This window comes from Ceratotherium simum, chromosome 27 (genome assembly GCF_057802395.1).
Source record: "Ceratotherium simum simum isolate JZ-2026a chromosome 27, ASM5780239v1, whole genome shotgun sequence".
Taxonomy (NCBI): Eukaryota; Metazoa; Chordata; class Mammalia; order Perissodactyla; family Rhinocerotidae; genus Ceratotherium; species Ceratotherium simum.
In genome coordinates this window covers 9694935-9718508 of record NC_141926.1, presented here as the reverse complement: position 1 = coordinate 9718508, position 23574 = coordinate 9694935, and the positions used below count along the sequence as shown (strand labels likewise).

General features: G+C 44.5%; 1 protein-coding gene across 1 annotated transcript; it reads right to left on the bottom strand.

The window, feature by feature from the left end:
- Positions 1-19826: 19826 nt before the first annotated feature.
- On the bottom strand, positions 19827-20651 carry CLDN14 (claudin 14). Its single transcript, XM_004429591.3, has one exon. The coding sequence runs from the start codon at positions 20619-20621 to the stop codon at positions 19917-19919; it is 705 nt and encodes a 234-aa protein (XP_004429648.1). The 5' UTR covers positions 20622-20651; the 3' UTR covers positions 19827-19916.
- Between the last annotated feature and the right edge of the window lie 2923 nt (positions 20652-23574).

Genomic DNA, 23574 nt, shown 5'->3' with positions numbered 1-23574 from the left:
AATATCCCTGATGAATATAGATGCAAAAATTCTCAACAAAATATTAGCAAACCAAATTCAAGAACGTATACAAAGGATTATACATCATCGACCAAGTGGGATTGACTCCTGGGATGCAAGGATGGTTCAACATATGCAAATCAATGAATGTAATACATCACATTAATAAAATGAAAGATAAAAAGTCACGTGGTCATCTCAATAGATGCGGAAAAAGCATTTGGCAAAATACAACATCCTTTCATTATAAAAACCCTCAGCAGATTGGGTATAGAAGAGACATACCTTAACATAGTACTAAAGGCCATATACACAAAAACACAACTAACGTTGTACTCAATGGAGAAAAATTGAAAGCTTTTCCTCTAAGATAAAGAACAAGACAAGGATGCCCACTCTTAGATTTCTCCTTTGAAAGCTGACTGCGCGTTAGTTCCACCATCAGCAGCTCGGAGGGAGACTGCAAGCTGGAGGAGGGTGAACTTGCACCTCCCTTTGCTTGTTCTCCTATTGGCATCGCCTTGCAGAGCCCTCCCCCTTGCAGGGTGCTTGGTGCCAGTCTGCACTCCCTCAGCCAGCCCCCTTGGGTCCCTCTGAGGGCCCAGAGGACCAGCTCCAGCCCCAGAGGTCTGGGCCCCAGCTCTGCAAACCTGTCCTCTGAGCCTCCAGACCTCTCAGCTCTTCCTATAGGGGAGAGCTGCTTCCTGCAATTACTTTCTCTGTATTAACTCAGTGTCCCCATATTGGTTTCCTGTGGCTGCTGTAACAAATTATCACAAATGTAGTGGCTTAGAACAACACAAAGTTATTATCTTACAGTTCTGGAGGTTAGAAGTCCAGTGTCAGTCTCCCTGGGCTAAAATCAAAGTGTTGGCGGAGCCAGTTCCTTCTGGAGGCTCTAGGGGAGAATCCATTTCCTTGCCTTTTCAGCTTCTAGGGGCCACCTGCATTCCTTGGCTCTCGGCCCCTTGTCTCCAAAGCCAGGAGCAATGCTGAACCTACTCCTTCTCTTGCTACCATCTCTCTGGTGCCTCTTCTGCCTCTCTCCTCCACTTATAAAGACCTTTGTGATCACATTGGACCCACCTAGATAATTCAGGATACCCTTCCTCTTTAAGGTCAGCTGATTAACAACCTGATTCCATCTGCAACCTCAATTCCCCCTTGCCATGGAATCTTACGTGTTTACAGGTTCTGGGTATTACAATGTGGACATCTTTGGGGGGCTTTCTTTTGTCTACCATAGTCCCCTTTTCACTTTTTCCATTCTCCAATACCTGTTTAACTAATTCCTTGTATTAACTACTCTCTCTTATAATAACTGATGCAGTATTCTTAATTGGATCCTGCCTGATTTTTTTTTTGTTTTGCTGGGAAGGATTTCCCCCCTGAGCTAACATCTGTTGCCAGTCTTCCTCTCGCTCTCTCTTTTTTTTTTCCTCCCCAAAGCTGCAGTACATAGTTGTATATTCTAGCTGTAAGTCCTTCTAGTTCTCTGTGAGCCGCCGCCACAGCATGGCTACTGACAGACAAGTGGTGTGGTTCAGCACCCGGGAACCAGGCCCGGGCCACCAAAGTGGAGCACACTGAATTTAACCACTAGGCCATCAAGGCTGGCTCGATCCTGCCTGATCTTAGTACAACAGTTATTGCTTGTTACATGAAAGCTTTTAAACCATCTATTTATCCATTCCTCCATCCATCCATCTACTTACCTACCTATCCACCATCTATTTATTCATTTATTCTTTAGCTAGTCATGTTATTGAACTAAATTTTATAGTCGTTCAACCATATTATCAGGAAATAAATATAACTTGCCCTTCTATTTTCAACCACTTATTTCTCTTATTAATCTTCTTGTTCAATTTTATAGTCTAGCACTTGCAGAGTAATGTTCAATAACAGAGGTGGGTACCCTTCTTTTATACTAAAATGTGTGCACATGCCCACACATGTACATAAAATAAATGATCATTTTAGAGAAATATTAACCAAATCCTATTTTCTAGAGAATTTTTCAAGTTTTTAAAACATTTTTATTTTTTAACCTTAAATTTATTTGTTTTTGAATCTTTAATACATTCCCATGGTTGAAAATTCAAAAGGTACAAAAAAGGCTATAATGAGAAGGTGGAATAAAAAATCTTTTTCCTGCCCTTGTCTCCTTCCCCAGAGGCAACTAAAGTTATCGGTTTCTTGTATATCTTTCCAGAGATATTTTATGCAAATGCAAACATAGAGAGCTTTTTTCTGACTTTGTTTTAGAAAATGCAGTTGAACCTTATCAAACATTTTAATGTCTCTTCTTGTGATGCTCATATTTTTTTCCTTCTTTGACTTACTGAGATCTATTTTGAATGAACTCAACGTACTTCTTCTTTTTTGATCTATTTTGAATGAACTCATCTTATTTATGGTGTATATTTGTCTTTATGTGAACTCTTTGCTAATATTTTATTATGCATTTGTATCAATATTTATAACTGAGATACTGAGACTGGTCTGTTGTTTGGTGTACGTGTGTGATCATTTTAACTGGCTTTGCTATCAGTGTTTGTATTAGTCAGGGTCCAGCCAGGAAAACAGAAGCCATACAAGGTGTGCCAGAGGGGTTTAATACTGGGCACTCCTTGACTGCGGATGGCACTGAAGAGGGACAATGAGGCTAGGACAGGGCCAGCCAAGAGACCCCGGGGGTTGGAACCAGCTGCAGCTACTGAAGCTCATCTCCCTCTAGCGCCTCCTGTTGGAATCTGAGTGGCAAAGAGGTCCCAGTCCCTGTATCTAGTCAACCACAGAAGGGAATTTTTTTGACCTGAGAGATGGTAGGTAAATAACTAGCACCTAAAAGAATCAGGACACTTTCCTTCCCTCCCCATGCGCTTGAATAGTTTAAATAGCCTCAAAAGTCCCTGCTCTTTCAAAGTTTGAAAGAACTGCCATCAAACCATCTGAGCATGAGACTTTTTTAGGGGAATAGTTCCTTGATAGCTTTTACAATTTTTACCCATGTGACTGAGTTAGTCTTTCCGTCTTTTCTTCACTCCAGTTTTAGCAAGATATACTTTCCCAGAAGACCATTAACTGACGTATTGGTTTATAATTATTTCCCTTACTTAATCCCAATTTTATGTATTTGTGCTCTCCCATCCCTGTGTTTTTTAAAAAAAGTGACCAAGCTAGTTTGTGGTCTTTGTACGTTGTTTTTTTTTTTTTAAAAAAGAAACTAATTTGAAATTCATGGTCAATTCTTCTGGGTTTTTTCCCCTTATGTTTTCTTTAAGTTTTGTATTAATTTTTCTGTTTTTTTTTTCACCCTAGAATGCTTGATTAGTTTTTGCATGAAGTGTTTAAGGATATGATTATTACTTTGCCTTCAGCTTTGACCCTATCCCCCGGGGTTTGATATATAATATCCTCATTATTGTAATTTCCTAGATAGGCTGCAGTTCTAGTTTGATTTCCTCTTTGAAACAAGGAAAAACAGACATTTTTTTACATTTCTGATAGGTTGGGTATTAATATATATATTTTTTGCTTCAACTTTATTATTGTTAGTTTTATTCTAGCTTTAGAATGTGGTTTCTATTTCACTTCTTGGAATTTATTGAGGTTTTCTTTGTATCTAATATATTGTAAAATTGTGTAAGTCTCCTATTGTTTTTGAAAAGACAGTATACTGTATTTTCTCTTTCAGGACACAGAATTAGATATACATGTTGTAAGATCAACCTTGTTCGTTCTATTACTCAGACCATCTATAACTATTTTGTTTTATTTTGTTTGTTTTTTGGTCCTACTTGATAGAGACTATAAACAGTAAGTTAGGGGCTGGCCTGGTGGCGTAGTGGTTAAGTTCGCACGCTCCACTTCAGCGGCCCAGGGGTCGCGGGTTTGGGTCCTGGGCGTGGACATGCACACCACCATGCTGTGGCGTCCCACATACAAAAGATTGGCACAGATGTTAGCCGAGGGACATCTTCCTCACACACACACACACATACACAAAAGTAAGTTAAACTATCTCACTGTGTTTCTGCTCTTGTTTTCCGGTTTATGAGAGATGCCTTTTCATTTTGGATTATAAAGTTCACTATGAGAAAGTGACCCTTGTGTATAACTTAATGAATCTTCCTTGAATTCAGATTTCTCTGATATTAATATTAAACCCCTCCCTTGCTTTCTTTTTATTTACCATCATTTGTCCATCAGTTTACCCACCATTTTGCTTATAATTTTATGTACAGCTTTTCTAAGCCACTTTGTTTTAATATATCAGCATATGCTTAGATTTTGTATCTTCAATCCAGTATGAGAATTTTTACCCTTTATTAAGTTCATCTGACTATATTATAATTGGTTATATTTACCTGAAAGCATTTTTTTTGTGCATGTGTATATTTTTAATACTTCCTTGCTGTTTCTCCTGTTTCTCCCTTTTGCTCTGTTGACTTTTTTTCTTCCTTGAATTTAGAAGGCATATACTCTGTTTGGGTTCTAATATTTACTTTTATGGCTTGAAATAATATGCATAAGCCTATTTTTTCACAAAGTATCAATTTCAGTAACACAACCATCCCTCTTTATTTTCTCATATAAAAGATGAGAAAATTAGTACTCTTGGACCTATTCTCTCTTCCCCAATTTTATTTGCTTATTCTGGAGTTTTGGTCCTACTTTATATTATTGTCAATTAAAAATAATTCCCTCTTTCCCAGGAAGTGTAATTATATTCTTGTAATTAGAATTTCTGCATTATTTGGATGTAATTCATATTTAATAGATTCAATGCTCAATGTTGATTTTTCATCCTATGACTTCCCCACTTCTGAAGCATTTATTTTAATTTTATCTCTCACACAGATTATATCTTCCAGTAGATTTTTTCAGCGTCATTGAGGTATAATTGAAGTACACTAAACTGCATATATGTAAAGTGTACAGTCTGATCAATTTATGTACACACGTGCATACACCTGTGAAACCATCACTGTGATCAAGATGACACGCATTTCCATTGGAGGAAAAGCAATGCTCAAATGGAGGACAGACAACCCAAGTATCCAAGGTACACCTAATTTTGTAGACCTAAAAAATATAATAGAACAAACTGAATAGAAAAAGAATTAAAAGGTGTAATAAAAAACAGAATTTTCTGAAATAAAGGAAGACATAAATTTGTACATCAAAAGAGTCCTTCATTATTTAGGACAAAAATAATAAAGAACTATAAGCTCTTAGTAAAATAATTGAAAGACAAGGTTAATGAGAATATGGCAGAAATAAAGTTATTTGCTAAAGAAAAATTAGTTTAACTTCAGATTTCTCCTTAGCAATTTTAAATGAAAGAAATGGAACAGTGTCTTTTGGGAGCTTTGTTTGAAGGGTACTGTATGATCCAATTTTCCATACCCAGCCTAGTTATCATTCATATGACAAGGCAACAGAAAGATGTTAACAAATTATCAGGAATTCATGAACTATATCATTCATATAGTCTTCTCTAAAATGTACTTGACAGCAGCTAACATCATACCAAATGGTAAAAAGACCGAGTTGTTTTCCCCGAGGTTGGGAATGAGGCAAGGATACTCACGGTTGACACCTCTGTTCAACGTGGTTCTGCAGGTTACAGAAATTGCAATAAGGCAAGAAAAAGAAATAAAAGGCAGAAAGCTAAGAAGTGACAAAGTATGATTATCAGTGGTTGTATTTTCTACAGTGTTGCATAAATAGAACCATACAGTAGTTACCTGGGGATGGGGATGGAGAGAGGGATAGATTGCAAAAGGGGCATGACTAAATTTTTGGAGATGACAGAAATGTTTGTTACTTTGATTCCTCAAAAATAATATGGGTGGAATTTCTCCTTCCTTTGTTACTGAGCACTATTTGAATCCTCCCCTTAGCATTTATTCTGGAAGGTGGGATGTGAATAATTTCTGTTCTCTGTTTATTGGGATCTTCAATTGCTTGAGGGTTTGGGATGAGGACTGAGGCTGTGGACAGCTGCATTCTGGAAACTGGCCCTGTGTTTTCTCTCCGAATTTGCTGACTCCATGGGAAATTGGATTGATGTCCTATGTTCTGTGCATGTGGGATTACCCTTGGATTTTAGTTTGCTGCTCTGCATTGGTGTGAGAAGTTGAGTGGGAGTGATGCCTTGCAGACTGGCTTGTAAGTTTTCTGTTCTGTATATTAGGACTTATTTTTATCCAACAGTTGCCACTTGTCTGCAGCCTCCAGATCTTCCCAGTTAGGAAAGGAGGGCCTCTCTGAGGAGTTAACATTTGAGCAGAAGCATGAATAAAGGGAAGGAAGAAGCCATTTGAAGATTTAAGGGGAGAGCATTCTAGTTAGAAGGAACAGCAGATAAAGAAGCCCAGAGCTGGCAGAAAGCTTCATGCCACTTAATTGTAAGCCTTTTCTTTAAGCCTTGCTGCACCTGCTGATCTGCAGTGGAAGAACTGTTCTAAGAGAGGGCTTCCTTGTCCTTCCCCAGCCCACCCATGCCTTTAGCTCTTTCAAGCCAGGGGGTGTTTTGGGGAGAGGGAGATCCTTTCAGAATTCCCTTCTCTCCCTCTGATAACACTCACTGTGCTCACAGGCTGGGCATTTGTGTGTGCACTCCTGGTACGTCCTTTCTCACTCACATCTGGCCCATGGTCTTTGAAGTTTATAGTAAGAGGTTGGAGCCTTTCATAATTTCAGCCTGAGTTTTCTTTCTCATGGAACCTGGACATCAATTGACCTTTTGTCCTTTTGCTCCTGACTCCACCACATGTGCTGTGTGTGTTCCCTGCTGTGCCAGCCCAGACATAGAACTCAGAGCTTCCTCAATTTCCAGTCACCCAAAAGCATTAGCAATTTTACAGATTTCACTGAAGGTTTGGTAGGGGAGACAGAGGAGGGAGTTATATCTTGTGCTCCATTACCAGCTACTGAGAAATCCTCATCAGATGTTTTGTTCTCCAGGTCTCCCTTCAGTCGATGCCATCACCTGGAGATTTCTCTGCCCTGTGGGTGGTCAGAGTAGAGCAGCAGGGCTGTTGCAATCCTTTCCACCTTGCCTGGCTGCAGCCTCAGGCTGTGAGCCCCCCTTTTCCTCCCTGGAAACATCCATGGAGAACCACCTACTATTACATTTTTTAAAAATTGAGGTGAAATTCATATAACATAAAATTAACCATTTAAAAAATTGTGGTAAAATAAAATTAACCATTTTAAAGTATACAATTCAGCGTCATTTAGTACATTCACAATGTTGCACAGCCACCACATCTATCTAGTTCCAAAATACTTTAATCACCCCAAAAGAAAATCCCATACCCATCAAGCAATCACTCTGTGTTCTTCTCCAGTGCCCAGTCCGTGGGAACCACCAATCTGACTGGGCTGGTCCAGTAGGGACACATACAACACGTGCAGTCTACCCACATAATGAAATGTTATGCAGCTATAAAAAGGAATGACATTCTGGTACATGCCACAACGTGGATGAATCTTGAAGACATTATGCAATTTCATATAAGTGCAGCCATACAGTATGTGACCTTTTGTGTCTGGTTTCTTTCACTTAGCATGTTTTCTTTGAGGTTTATCCATGTTAAAGCATGTATTCAGTACTGTATTCCTTTTTATGGCTGAGTAATACTCCACTGTATGTATATACTGTATTTTGTTTGTGCATCTGTGGATAGACACTGGATTATTCCCACCTTTTGACTTTTGTGAATAATGCTGCTATGAATGTTCATGTACAAACATCAGTTTGAGTCTCTGTTTTCAATTATCTGGGGTATATACCTTGAAGTAGAATTGCTGGGTCATTATTACATTTTAATTAGAAGGATTCTCTACTCTTCAAAATGAGTGGGTAAAATCCTTTTCTGTGGCTTCCTGTAGGATTCCCATCCATCCTTTCACACTTTCTCAATTCTCCAGTCTCATCTACTTGAAATGCTCCCATAGAACTTTCATGAACTACAAGGTACACATTGTTAGGGTTTCTTAATCCTATAAGACCTGGGCCCTCACACACTGTTCTGGCGTTTCAGAAGTAGAAAAAGTAGGCAGCTGAAATGGAAAGAGTACATAAAAGAGGAGGATTGCCTTGCCAACATGGCCTGGCCAACGTGGAAGGGTGAGAGAGACTGAATGAAGCTGTATTCTCTAGCTTCCATTGGAGCCTCAGCTGCCGCAGAGTGAGACTTATTGCTGCGACACCCGTGACCCATGAGGAGGGGGGATCAGTAGTAACACCTGTGGCCTTGGGGCTTGGGCAGAGGGCTCTGACCAGAGTGTCTGCTGCTCCCAGAGGGTCACCCTGCCTGAGCAGCAAGGTAGAGTCTAGATGGACAGGACAGGTTGAGGACCCAGCTGCTGTTCCTGAGGCTCCCAAACTTCCCTCCTCATCCTGCTGCCGTCACTCCTATGCCCCAACCTGCCCTACCCCAGACTTCATGCTCCAGTAAACCAGGTTAACTTTGGAGTGAATTTAACCCAAGCCCCAAAGGCAGCTTCTGGGCTGAGGCCTCTCCCGTGAATGTCCTTTAGTTGTGTAGGCTGCCAGGTGGTGCAGGACCCAAGTGAATCTTGGTGCCCAGTTTTCCCACTTTGTGCCCTTTTCCCTCCACCCTCAGGCACTCGAACTTGCTGAGGTAGCAGTCATTTACACAGTAGTGTGAATCAAAGCCGGTTTGCTAGCTTTCCAAGGAGGAACTCGTGCTTCCTGCTTTTCCTGCTTCCCCTCCAGTTAAAACACAGACCTGTTTTTAACCCAGGGCTGTGCCAGGTCTGGCACATACGACAGTGAAGGACATGGACAAAATCTCTGCCCTGAAGGACCTGGAATCTAATGAAGGAGTCAGAAAAAAATGCATTAACAAATTAATAAAACACATACATTCTGAGAAGGGCTGTGAGGGGGGTGGACAGTGTGCCGATTTTTTTTTCTGGGAAATTTTTTTTAGATAATTTCCACTCACCCATTTTCCTTATTCCTTTCAGGAACTCCTGTTTGTCAGATGTTTGACCTCCAACAAAGATACTCTATTTCGTCTTCTAGTCCATGGGTCCGTTTGATTTGGACCCTTTTATTTTAATCTCTGTTATGCTCTGGAATATTTTCTCTCCTTTATGTTCCAATCCTTCTATTTGATTTTTTAAAATTTATTTATTTATTTTATCTAAAACTTTTAAATATTCTATTAAATTTTTGTAAATTCACTAGCCTTTTTCATTTTCTGATCTTTTCCCTAGCATTCTGTTCTTCTGGATGAAATAACATCTTGAATTTCTCTGAGAATATAGAACAGAGATTTTAAAACATTCTCTTCTGTTCCCTGAACTGTTTCCTCTGGTGTCAGTATTTTCTCTTTATCATTTCTTTCGCTCATGCTGCAGGCTTTCCTCAAATGGCCCATGCTCCTTTGAAGCATGAGGCAATAGGGAAGCTGGCAGGGAGTGTTGTTAATATAAACAGGGCTTGTCAAAAGGAAGGTTTCCCTTTAGCCAGAGGGAGCAGGAAGCTGGTTTTACCCCAAAGATTTCTCAAATGCCAGAAGTAGAGCTTCATGGTGAGGTGCCGACACCTATGCTCCCTGCCTCATGGGTCTCTCCCCAGACAGTTCGTTCAATTGCATGTGTGTGGTGGGGGTGGGGAAGGCAATAAACAAATAACCCCCTGGCATTTTGTATTTTCAGCTCCACTCTCCTTCTCTCCTGCTCTTTGTCAGTCTTCGTTTGCATATCCCTGGGATCTGCCCTAGGTCAGGTCTGTTCTCTCAATTGGAGACCCTCTATTTTACTCCTGGTTGTGCCTCCCACCACTCTGATTCAAAAATTGTATTTTTCACATCAGCTTTCTGTCTTCAAGAATTAAAAAAAAACCTGATGGCCTTTCTCCAATTCTCTTTGTTGTTGTATTTTATTCTTTTATTATTTACTATTATTTTAATGGAGTCCGGGGAAGGATAGGCATTTAAACACATGAATTTAGTCTGCTGTCTTGAATTGGAAGCTCCTAATTAAAAAGATTACTTTGGCTGTCTTATGAGAAGGAAGTGGAAGAGTAAATAGTATTCCAGAACTGTCTGGAATTGTTATGACCCCTTCATTATTACAAAATGACCTTCTTTATCCCTGTTAATATTCTTAGCTCTGAAATCTACTTTGTCTGACATTAATATAGCCACTCCATATTGTTTTATATTAGTGTTAACATTGTATATTTTTCCATTCTTTTACTTTTAACTTATTTTTAAAGTAGATTTCTCTGTAGGCATTGTATAGTTGGATCTTGCTTTTTTATCCAGTTTGACAGTCTCTATTTTTTAAATTGAAGTCTTTAGACCATTTACATTTAATGTAATTATTGATATGGTTAGGTTTACATCAAGAGAATATAATTCTAATTTATGTGCCTAATAACAGAGCTTCAAAATACATGAAGTAAAAACTTATAGAACTGTGAGGAGAAATAGACAGATCCTCAATTTATGGTCAAAGATTTCAGTATACCTTTCTCAATAATTGGTAGACCAAACAGAAAAATCAGGAAGGATATCAAAGAATTGAACAACACAGGGCAGAGAGAAATAGTGAAGGGCATAGTCTAGAGAAGTCTGGAGGGGTTAGGACCCCAATTTGTGTGAAGAAGACTTTTTTTGTTGTTGAGGTAACATTGGTTTATAATAGTATATAAATTTCAGGTGTACATCATCATATTTCTACTTCTGTGTAGACTACATCATGTTCACCATCCAAAGACTAATTACAATCCATCATCATACATGTGTGCCTAGTCACCCCTTTTACCCTCACTCCTCTCCCCTCCCCCTCTGGTAACCACCAATCTAATCTCTGTGTCTGTGTGTGTTTGTTGTTGTTGTTGTTTTTATCTTCTACTTATGAGTGAAATCGTACAGTATTTGACTTTCTCCTTCTGACTTATTTTGCTTAGCATAATACCCTCAAGGTCCATCCACGTTGTCACAAATGGCAAGATTTCATCTTTTTTTATGGCTGAGTTGTGTGAAGAAGGTTTTCGAGAGGGAGGGGAGCAGCAAGGAAGCAGGAGAAGATGGGAATAGGCACAAGTAAGTCTGAGGATTTGGAGATGATAAGTTGGAGGAAGCTTAAAGCCTTTTCTTTAAATGTGAATGGAAAGGCTTTGCTTTCATTAAAAGAACTTCATGCATGAAAGACCAACTGTGCAGATGTTTTAGAGCACCAAGATTGTATTGATACCGGCTCAAGATAAGGTTGACATAAGGGAAGCCATATTGTAGAAAAGAAGCCCTATTGTAACTTTGGATGACCTCTGACAAACTAACCCAGCTGGATCTGCACGCTCCAGGAGGTCTAACTGCTCTGTAGATTTTACGACCCCTGCTTGTGCACATACCTCCCAGCTGTGATAAGATGATAACTTTGTTTTTTTGAGTTCCTTAGGAATGTGATGACCCCCCAACAGAGAATCTATGCTGATAGCCATCATCAGTGAAAACTGCAAGATCTGGTATGGCACTCCCAGGCTGTAACACCAGAAGGTCAACATTCCTAACCCCCTCCCCAATAACCCAATGGCCTATATAACTGCTGTAAGATTTGTGCCCCCTTAAGATGGTTCTTTTGGACATGAGTTGGCCATCTTCCCTCTTGCTAGTGAGCTGTAATAAAAAAGTCCTTTTTCTCCTACCACCTTGCCTCTTGACTATTGGCATGTCTTGTGGCGAGTGGAAGGCCCCACATTGGGCGGTAACAGTACTTCAGAGCTTCTTCCCAAAGATCCTGATTTAACCATAACCCTGACCATATTTGGGCCCAGTAGGGGAATGTGTCTCCCTCTGCTGTCTGTTATTGACTGGTGAAATGAGGTTCAACTGTCACTTGGGGAAGGGGGTGAACTCTTGGGCACCATATAAAATGCATCACCCTGCATTTTCTCCTCCCTTTCAGCTTTAGTCAACTCCCTTGCCCTGTAGTGGAGATTCCAATAGCGGAGTGGCCTGTGGTGCCAGGAGGTCTTGTTTTCCATGCAGTGCGGTCCTGGGAAGTTCTGTGCAAATGGATTTTTTAAATAAACTAAGTCATATGTAAAATATATAAGAGGAGTTGCAAATCTAAAGGGATTCAATGGTGGCATTCTTACGTAAAGCACAAAGCCATGCATTCAATCACAAGTCACCTGCTGAGGAACTACTATATGCACGGCTGTGAAATGAAAAAGTGACTAGAACAGAAGCATTCACAATCTAGTGGGGAAAAGAGATGAGCACAGGATGAGTTGTAAAGAAAACAAAAACAGAAACAAAATGTCCCAGTTGTGTGTCCACCTAGATAAATGATCGTAGAATGAATACTACCACCCAGGTCAGGAGAGGGAACATGACCAGCAACCAGAAGTCCCTCCAGGGCCCCTCCCAATTACCAAAGGAATGGTACCAATTTACGCCCCCTCTCCTGGGAATGTAAGTTGCAGCTGCTTCACCTCCATGTCAACACTCGATATTGTCAATCTTTTACATTTTAGCCATTTGAGTAGGCATGTAGTAGCACCTCACTGTGGTTTTCATCAGAACCAGATTCAATTTTAGAAAAACAAAGACATGTGATAGTTTTATGCCTGGGCATTATGGAGAAATTCATAATCATTGCAAAGGTGAACGATGAATTTCCTAACAGAAGTATCTCTGGAGCTATAGATGGAAAAAGAGGCTCCCCCTCCTGCTGAGAGGGTTGTCTGGGGAGAGGGCTGGGAATCAGGTCCTGCCCGGGTCAAGGACTCCCAAGTGTAGCACTTGAGTCTCCTCATTGCCACATCCTGTTCACTGTCCTGGGTCCCCGCTGCCTCCACTTGTGTTCAGCAAGGTCACGGTGAGCTCCTACCCAAGGCAGGCACCTGCTTCCCCAGCCACCTGTTAGAGCCACTAGACCAAAACTCTCCTGTGTTTTCCTGGCTGTTAAATCCTGCCTTCTTGCTATTTATTATGCTGGATGGGAAACCTATGCAAATGCTTTATTTTGGAAAAATGCCTGAGATGACTGAAAAAATCCCAGACCTCCCCAGAGCCGGAGGCAGCTGATGCTCCTGGCAGGAGCTGGTAGGCTGCCCTGGTGGGATGGAGAGCTTGAGCCGTCAATCATTTACCCAGCAGGGATGGCAGGGTGGCGAGCTTTTAAACAGAAAGCCCTCGTGAGAAAGGAATTAAAGTGTATATCGTGCTGGGCTTTCCTGGGGCAAAGCTGGCAGAGCAAGGGGTGTGAGGAGGATGCAGGTGATGTCCCCCTGGGGGCTGGGCCCTCCCAGATTTATGGGGCGACCCCACTGGCCTTTCCCAGGCAGGAAACAGGCTGTTTGCTAATGCCTTTCCCCTGCCACACGCACCTGCATGAGCCAGTTGGTAGTATTTTAAAATAATTTACTAGAATGAAATTTCTGTGTTTTCCTTTGGATTGTTGCCCGGTAGTTGGGCTTTGTGCTTTTTGATTCAAGAAATGGCTTCAAATATACAGGACCTCAGATTTCAATCTCTCTCTCTCTCTCTCTCTCTCTCTCTCTCTCTCTCTCTCTCTCTCTCTCTCACACACACACACACACACACACACACACACACTCTGTATCTCTTCTTAGGTGACAAAAAGGTGACGATGCTACAAGAGATGTGGGGGGGTGTTTTTTTCCTGTCCTCAAAGTCTTAGTTAAACCTGTTTTACTCACTTGTTGTTCCCCCTGGGGCTTCCTCTGCTTGCTCCTCCTTCTCCCCACAGTGACTGTTAAGTTACAGAGCATTGCCAACTCGAATTTCATTTGTCTAAAATTGTCGTTTCTTGCAGAACAAATATGCAGTGGGTTTGCCTTTGCTCTTGGCCTGACTTGGTTTAGCAAGGCTCCTCCCACGGACTCGATCTCCCTTCCCCCTCCCTCCTCCCTGTGGAATGTGCAGATGACAGCCAGTGGTACCTGGCCTGAAACCCATGACTGGGTCTTTGAGCCTGGCTCCTCTGGCCTCTGCGGGGAGCTCCTTGTTCTGTTTATAACAGTTGGGAATACTGCCTTTGGGGGCATTGCGATCCATTCCCCTCAGGGCATTCAGATAAACATTCCAGGTTTATCATTGTATTCATTGGACAAACAGGGGAAGGGACACTGAGACTTAATGATGGACCCAGGTTTCTGCTGTCTTCAGGAATGGTGCTCAGCTCCGCCCTGCTGTTCTGGTGTCCCCACCCTCACCCAGACACACACACATAACACCCTCTGGGGTCCCCAGGCAGCTCTTAGGGTTTATTTCAATGAACTATCACTTACTTGCAAAAGAAAATTTGAATTTCTGGTTTTATGAACATCTTGTCATGTGAAGGGGCCTTAAGTGTATCTTCAAGTCACCTGAGCAAGTTGTTTTACATTTTTTTTGGGTATTTCATATTTCAGCCCTTGTGACTTTATCACTACTGGAAGTCACAAATATTTTCACATCAAATTACAGTTGTTGCAAATTTCTTAAAATATCATTTATGCTCATTACTGCTTTGAAATTGCAGTATTTATTAGACCCTTTCCTGGATATTGTCATTTAGTACATCAATAAAGGAGCATAAATATTACTATGTCATACTTTTTAAATATTTTGATAACATATTTCAATATAATTGGTTTCCCTTTGAAATCTTATTTATCTTTTTTCTTCATATTTATAAGTTTTAATCTAAGGTGGAGTCTGTAACCATAAACTGCTCTAGGGGTGCATAGAATAAAACCTGGTGCCGAGACTCTGTTCTGTTATCTAGGGAGGAATCTATAACCAGGTCTGCCTTAATGTTTATGCAGAAGGAGCAGGAACATGCATATTTTTCTTAAGGGCTATGGCAACCTATGAACTGGAAACAAGAATTTTTTAATTTCCTTGTGCGTGTTCTCCATACCAGGCAGTTGGCTCCTTCTGTTGAGCAGTCCTCCGCGAGTTCCTTACTTTTTCTAAGTCCAGTTCGTACTCTGTGAAATGAAGCCAATCATAGTGCCTGCATCCTACAGTACTGTGAAGATTGACTGAGGTGACTTAGCACTGCTGATCGCTCCCATCTCCTTGGCTTCCAGAACATTGCTCTTTTTGGTCTCCTTGCTCACTGGCTGCTTCGCTGGATCTCCTTCATTCTCCTAGCTTCTAAACATGACTCGCTCTACGGCTCAGCCCTTGGCCTCTCTGCCTCGTCTATGTTCACTTCCAAAGGATCCTTTCTAGCTATGGGCTTAAATAACATTCCTGGGCTGATGGCTCCCAAATTGATCTCTCCCTGAACTCCAGCTTTATACATCTAAGGACCCACTTGACTTTTCCACGTGAGACAGCTCAGACCAAACACATGGAAAATGAATTTAATCTACCTTACTAGACCAGAACCTTTTATTTCCGGAATCTTCTTCATTACAGAAAAGAGTAACTGCATTCGTCCAGTTGATCCAGCCCCAAATCTTGGCATCATCCTTCAAGGCTCTTCTTTTCACACCCCACAACCAAACCATCAGTAAATCCTACGAGCTCTGCCTTCAGGCACCTCCTGATGTCTTCTGCTGCCTGGTCCAGACTCACATCTCTTGCCTGGATTGTCACCATTTATGCTGTTCTCTCTGCCTGGTAGTGAGAAAGCAAAGAGGGACCAAGCCAGGGAGAAGTTGGATGGCATTGTGGCCAAGCATGGGACTTTGAGGCCAGGCCTTTAGGGTGCAAATCCTGGCTCCATCTTCAGGTTATTACTATTAAGTAATGGACCGTTACACAAATTGTGAATGTGCTGTAGTTTTCAAATTATTTCCATTTTGGGCGACAGGGGCTGAATTGAAAGCAGGATTTCTGGGAGAATTCAGGGGCCTCTGATTTCAAAAGGTTAAACCTACGAAAACAATTACGTTGTGTTATCCAAGAGGGGACATTTGGGTGCTCTGAGTGCAGGAGAAGGTGGCTCCATCTCAGGAAGTGGCTTCCCAGAGACTGGGCCTGGGACAAAGGTTATTTTTCTCCAGGGTTCTGTAGAGTGGAAGATTCTGTGCCTACTCACACACAGGGCCAGGGAGGGGCTGGGACATGACATGGATGGGCCGTGGCCTGGGAGGAGCATCAGGAGGCCCTGGGCAGTGAAGGCATCGGCACCTGGCAGTCAGCAGGTAATCAGGGCGCCCCCAAGGAGTAAAGACGGGCCTCACCTTCCCAAGTCCTCCATTAGTATTGGGGCCCTGAGACCTCCTAAATGCAAGGAGAAGGACCAGAAAACATGGCTGGCTTTAGACCTCTCTGGATCAGAGCCAAATTTGATTTGATTTAGAGAAGCAAAGAAATGTAGCATTTCTTATCCCATGAGGGTCACGTTGTAATTTATATCCATAACAACAGTTTCCTGGAAAACAACAGAGTCTGACTCATGTGTCTTTTTTATTCTGAAATTTGGGGTTATATGTTGTACCTCCTCAAGGAGACCATACTTTTGTGAAAACAACCTTGGTTAAGACTGCCTAGGGGCTGGCCCCGTGCCTTAGCGGTTAAGTGCACGCGCTCTGCTGCTGGCGGCCTGGGTTCAGATCCCGGGTGCACACCGACGCACCGCTTCTCTGGCCATGCTGAGGCCGCGTCCCACATACAGCAACTAGAAGGATGTGCAACTATGACATACAACTACCTACTGGGGCTTTGGGGGAAAATAAATAAATAAATAAAATTATTAAAAAAAAAAAAAAAGACTGCCTGCTCCTGAAGAATTGGGCAGAAACAGGCATCTACCTGATGGCCCTGTTGGTAATTTGGCAAAGGAGGGGATCAAAGGACTTGAGGTTCTTGTCTCAGGAGTGACCAGGAACACAAGAGCAAGAGGAGATAGGGAACTGTCTTCTTATACTGTTACTTGAGGGAGGGAATCAAGGTCTTATTTGGATCAACTTCCTGGTTTAGCTGGACAACTGTAGGACGGAGCCATCTGTCTGTCACTTCCTGTGTGTAACTTCCTGCTTTCTATGGGAATTCAAACTCGGACCTCTGGGTCTGATAGCACGTTTCATCTAATCTAGCAGGAACCCAGTTAACAGCAGCTCTGTGAAGTGAGGGTTCTGGAAAGAATCAGATTTGGTCATGAAACAATTTGCTTAATTATTTGGAAATAGTCTGGATATAAAAGTAATTAGACTATAGGTCATGCCTCGACTTGAGTTAACACATTTGCCCCCTGCTTACCTGTCTGGGTGTGGATCCTGGGTCTTTTACTCACCAGCTCTGTGATCCTGGGCAAGTAACTTAATCTCTATGTCCTTTAATTTCCTCCTTTGTAAAATGAGGTTAAGTATAGTATTTATCTCATTGGGTCTCACGTATCTCAGTGGACCAAATTAGTAAACGAAAAGTATACCTGGCACATAAGAAGTGCTCAATAAATGGTAATCAATATTATTATTAGTTTTTCACCTGAGTAGGAGAAAGGGATCTTTTACTTTAGTAGTAACAGAATTCAGAGGAAGAGTTTGAAAAAAGCTATTTTATTTTATTATTATTATTATTATTTTGTGAGGAGATCAGCCCTGTGCTAACATCTGCTAATCCTCCTCTTTTTTTTGCTAAGGAAGACTGGCCCTGGGCTAACATCCCTGCCCATCTTCCTCTACTTTATATGGGATGCCCCCACAGCATGGCTTGCTAAGCAGTGTGTTGGTGCGCGCCCGGGATGCGAACTGGTGAACCCCGGGCTGCCGCAGCAGAGTGCACACACTTAACGGCTTGCGCCACATCTTTTACTTGAGTGTAAAAGTAAAACGGGCCGGCCCACATCTTTTCTTTAATTTGTAATAGGTCTGTTAACTGGAATAAGTTCATTAAACACATTCAAGGTATTATTCCATTTTTAGAAGATTTTATTTCTCTTCTTTATTGATTCAGATTTATTTATCTTTATAATTTAAAGAGTAGGTTTAAATTTCTTGCTTCACCATAAATAAATGATGACCTTTCTGATCTAAATCCCTGGCCTAAATGGGATGGCAGATCCCCCCCCTTCTGTTCTCTGTGGTCAGATAGAGGCTGAGATGCACGGCACCTCCTCCTCCCAAACAGATGTGGCACCTGTTGCCTGCGGTCTAGAGGTCAGCAAAAAAGAGAAAGGAAATATGTGTGTGTAGAACTGTTCCTTAAACTCCCCACTTTTTAATGTTGCTTGAAGGTTTTCATGTTAGATCTCATCAACGGTGTAGTTTAGTAGGCGTAACTGGTGAAGCCCACAGGAATCAGAAGAGGGTCGCTCAGTGTACGCCTGTTACTGGTGACAGCCTCTGCCTGCGGGGGAAGCGCGTGGCGGCTGGGTGTCTCACCACCATCTCGATGGCCTGGTCTGAGGGCCTGGAGGACCCCGTCAGGAGGAAGCATGAAGTCAGGGGAGCATAAAGCGACCTCTGGCCTTGCAGGGTCCACGGGTGCCGGGCTGTGGCCCACCTGGCCTCGTGACCCGTTCTGGAGCCTCCCCTTGCACTTTCTTGCTTCTGGGGCCTGGGTCTCACCAGGCCATGCCAGCAAGCCTGGCCAGCTGGATCCATGTCCACCGCTGACCCACTGTGGCTCTCCTCCCTGTGGACAGTGATGGCTGGAGTTCTGGTGGCCCTAGTCCAAGACCCCTTGAAAATGGAGGGATTTCATGTAATAGCCGCTCTGTGCGTAGGTCTCAGGCTCAGCCCTTCCACAGAGCGGGGTATTTCCCTCCCCGTTCAGAGCCTGAGGTTTGGGACAGAGGCATGAGCAGGACGCCATCAGGGCACATCACGGGCAAGACTGTGAAATGGATAAAGAGCAGGACCAAGCTCCCTGGGCTAATGGTGGGCTGTGTGTGTGTGTGTGTGTGTGTGTGTGTGTGTGTGTGAGAGAGAGAGAGAGAGAGAGAGAGCGCAAGCGAACTTACAGCTCTCTGACGGTGTGACTTAGATCACAGCCAGAAAGCATCAGCAGTGTCCTTAACGCAGTCAGACCTCCTCCAGCACATCTTTCCAGCTAAAGGAGCAGTCAACAGACTCCCGTACCTGCTCTGATGGCAGCTGCCATCGTGCTCTGTCCCCAGAAAAGAAGCCACTGATGTCCTACACGGGCCCACGGGAGTGAGCAATGCTCCTAACTGGGCTTCCTGCCAATGCCTAGAGAGCGAAGCCACCAGGCATGTTTTGCTTTGTCTTTTTTTTTTTTCTGACTTTTGCTTCCTTGCTAGTGGGAGCCTACTGCTCATTGGGAGAAAACGACATTGTTTTTACTTTGTGATTTATAGCAATTATCTTTTTCCCAAGGAAGCCCTGTACTTCCCCACTGCCTCTGGGGTTAAGCCAGGATACCACAACTGTTTTTAGTGGGTGTTGCTCAAGCATCTTTTGGGTGAATATCAGCCCCGCCCTCCTCTGATTTTCCCCTCATGTGTGGGGCATGGCCACTCCCTGAGTGTCCCCATTGCTTCATGACACAGCACCCCAATAATGCACTGACTGTGGTTCCCAGCAACTTAGCAGACAGAATAAGAGTCTGGAAACAGAGATGAATACCATCCATTTCATAAACAACCACATCCAAAAGGTTTATTCCTGTATTGCAAATAAACCCCACTGACCAAACCCCCAAGTCACTTTTTACTCGGCTGTTATGAAATCACCCACATAAATACATATAGTAATAAATACAAAAACAGAAAGGATTTTCTTTTTTTAGTCTTTGGTATATGGAGCTTTTCTCTTCTTTTCCCCCCACCTTCCCTAAGCGTTCTAAGCCCATTTCCTCATGGTCACATTATTCCTTTGGACACAAAAGCAGCCCAGAAGTAAACTTTGTGCCACGGGACCCCTGCATCAGTGGGCAGTCTGGGTCCTGGGGCCTTTAGGGGCTCAGGGAGGGACAGGCCCTGGGGACTCACACGTAGTCGTTCAGCCTGTACCCGCTGTGCGAAGCCGAGGTGGCCGAGGGGGCTCGGTTGTCCTTGTAGGCGTCGGGCGGCCGGTAGGCGGGCGCCGTGGCCGCGGCGGGCCTGGGCGGGTAGGGCCTGGAGGGCGCCTGGTCCTGGCAGGACAGGCAGAGCAGCGTGCCGCCGATGAGCGAGAGGGACGAGGCGATGAAGCCGAGGTACAGGGCCTGCCCCAGCTCGAACTTCATGCCGCTGGGCAGCAGCGGGTTGTAGAAGTTCTGCACCACGTCGTTGGTGGTCCAGGAGACGGCCACCATGCACAGGAGGCCGGCCAGGATGAAGAGCGCGCCGCCCAGCACCGCGAAGGTGGTCTTGGCTGGGGTGCCCTTGGCGCAGCGCGTGCACTTCATGCCCACCACGGCGCAGGCGCAGGCCAGGCCGGAGAGCAGGCAGGAGATGACCATGAGCGCCCGGGCCGCCTGCAGGTCGCGGGGCAGCGCCAGCAGCGAGCGGTAGATCTGGCACTGGTAGATGCCCGTGCTCTGCCACACGCACTCCATCCACAGCCCCTTCAGGTAGGACACGGCCGTCAGGATGTTGGTGCCCACGTGCGCCGTCCTGCGCCAGTGCGGCAGGATGGTGGTGATCAGCGTGCCCACCAGGCCCAGGAAGCTGAGCACGAAGCCCAGGAGCTGCACGGCCGTGTTGGCCATAGCCCCGCCGGCCGGCTGCCGCGCTCGCTCAGGCGCCCGCCGGAGTCCTAATGAACGGGGGAGGCGGGGCAGGGCGAGAAAGGAAATGGGTTAAATATTATCTTGATGCATTCGTTTCTGCCACTGAAACTGAGTTTTCCATAGGCAGTTGGTACCACAGTTAACCTATTTTTAAAAATAGTTTCTGAGACTTCATTGGATGAAAGAATAAGCCGCTTGTCTAAGACACTGTCCCTGGAAGGCCAGAACTGGAAGGGATGAGGGCAGAAATCTGGCTGGTCTGCCCTTCTCAAGGACCCCATAGAAGGGCACTCTAGAGCCCCCATTTCTGATCTCTCAGTACGTACCAACTGCGTGGGAAGTTCTACCTTATGTCTACCCTCAAACATTTCTGCTGCGTTGGAATCTCATTTCCTTCTATTCAGTCAGTAATCACTTCAGTTGTTAAATCAACAAATGGAATGACAAGTGTTAAAGTGTGTGCTGCTTATGACCTAGAAAATAGCCATAGACTACCTGTGAGGATGAAAGGTTTTCTGAAAGTGGGCAACTTCCCTATGCACTCAGGTTGGGAGGGGTTTGGCCCCCATAGGCAGGTCAGACACTGCTTTCCAGAATCCCAGAGCTGGATGTGAACTTAGAGATTGTCCACTGACGCCAGGGGGCAGGAATGACCAAGGTCCCCAGCTCCTTAGGTGCTGCGGCCAGGACCACAAACCAGCAACCCTCTCCTCCAGGCGGGGCACCTCCCCTCACACCGCTCTGCAGAAGGGTGTGCTTGTTGCAAAATGAATGCTGCTGCTGGCTTTCAGAGATAGGGGCACACGCAGCCATTTCAGAGGTTTTAAAAAATTCTAACTATGGCAAAATCCAGAACAGTTTTTGGGGGCAAGGACCCAGCACCTATGTAGTACCAGGCATATGGGGGATACTCAGGAAATATTGGGAGAGAGGAAGGAGAGAGGCAGGGAAGGAAGGAGGCAGGGAAAAGGATGGGAGGGAGAGAGGAAGGGAAAAGGAAGGGAGGGAGGGAGAGCAGAAGTACCCGAGTGGACATCTAGCTCCTCTCTCCTGCCTGGGGCAGGGTAAGGAGCAAAAGACGGAGAATCAGGTGTTCCGGGCATAGTGCCGCCTCTGCCTGCTGGGTGACTGGGGGCCTCTCTCTGGGTCTCAGCTTCCTCCTCTTAAAACGAAGGAGCTGGACCTCGTGGCCCCAAAGCATCTTCTGGTTCTGAAGGGAGAAAAGGGAAGCTTCTTTGCTGATGACAAGTCACTTCAGCGTCCTAAACCGGCGAAGAATTCAGTAGGCTGCAGAGGAATGTTCTGCAATTAAGTGTGGGAAGGCTGTAGGGAGCAAAACATTTGCCGGCAGGGCATCTCCCCCGCAGTGCAGATGCTCACCGCGATGGCCTGGGAGTCCCCCAGGTCTTGTCTTTACTCCTGGGTCCGCTGTGAAGAAATCTCTTACTAAATCGCAGTGAAGGGTTTGGTTAGTAACACAAGTCATGCTTCCACTGGGGGCCTGTCTCATCGTCTCGCTGGACTTAAAAATATATACAGGGCTTGAATGTCTTAGCATTGTAGGAGGTAATCCTTAGTTCTGTCCTGGTTAACAAACACACAGAACTAGATAACAAGGTGGTGCTGGGCAGGACGTGCAGTGGTCTGGTGGGGGGGCGAGGTTAGGGTTTTTGCTGGCATTTTAAATGATTATTTGTTCAGGACTCAGTTTTCTTCACACACACTGCGTGCTGATTGGCCACATGCGTCTTGCCACGATGCTGGCTTTCTTTAGGATCTGCACCAAGTCTTCTTCCCTCCGCTCAGCAAGCACCCACTCTGTGCAAGTGCTGGGCTCCGGGCTGGGGAGACCCCCACAGTCCCTGCTGCTCAGGGAAGGGCGGGGGTCAGCTTTCCTGTGGTCACTGCCAGGGAAGAGGCAGGTCCCAGGGGGGACCACTCTGATGTGTGGGGCCAGAGCTGCTGCTGCCGAGCTACGGGAAGCACTGGGCTCCTGAGCAGAGCTGACACCGAAAGCCCAATTTATCGGGCCTAAGTGATGCCAGGTGCTGAGCGCTGACATATGCTGCCCAGTATATTCCCCACAATAACCCAGAGAAGCAGCCACTGTTGCCATCCCTGTTTCACACATGGGAACACTGAGCAGGGGATGCAAGTTCTATGCCTGGCCTGGCTAGCATTTTCTGTGGTTTAATTCCTCCTTCAAACTCTGCCTTTCTCAAGTAAACAGGACTGAAGTTAGCGTGAGGGCCTGGAGTGGTATCATCAGTGTTTTCTGGGGAGTTGACTCTCCTCCCTCCCTGCAGACTTCCCAGAACATTAGCCTTGATCCTTTTGCAGTGGTTCAGGTAGCCAGGGTGACTCACTGTTCTGGTTTGCTGGGGACTGAGAGGTTGCCCAGCACCGGGGACTTCCAGTGCTGGGACTTTGGGACAGTCCCAGGCAAACCGGGACGGTCGGTTCCTCCAGGTAGCCTGGAGGCTGCAGACTTCTCCACATGGCCTCTGAGATCCTTCCGGTCCTGCCTGAGGCTGCCCCCAGGCTGATGCCCGCATAGGCTGTCCCTGGTCCAGGGCATTCCGAGGCTTCTCACAGCTCTTGCTTGTCAAGGTCAATCATTAAGTATACTGATCCTAAAGAATGCGGCATAAAAGCTAACGCTGCTTGACCCCGTTAGTCGGGGGAAGTGGACCAGAAGTTTATTGGAGGTCTAAATATTTATGGAGAGCAATGACTGCTAATTTTAGAAACCATTAGGTTGCTATTTTTGAACTTGCGCTAGAAGGATTTGCTAATTTAAGAAGTGAGTGTTAATGAGCCCCCAACTCCCAGACACCAGCTCCCCACCCCCTTCGTCTGTAGTTACCAGCAGCTGCTACTGGCATCAGGTCATAATTCAACTTCCCAACAACCACTTTTCACTTTGGGGCCG

Coding starts and splice junctions, on each gene's coding strand:
- CLDN14 (XM_004429591.3), bottom strand. CDS start 20,621: ATGGCCAACACGGCCGTGCAGCTCCTGGGCTTCGTGCTCAGCTTCCTG.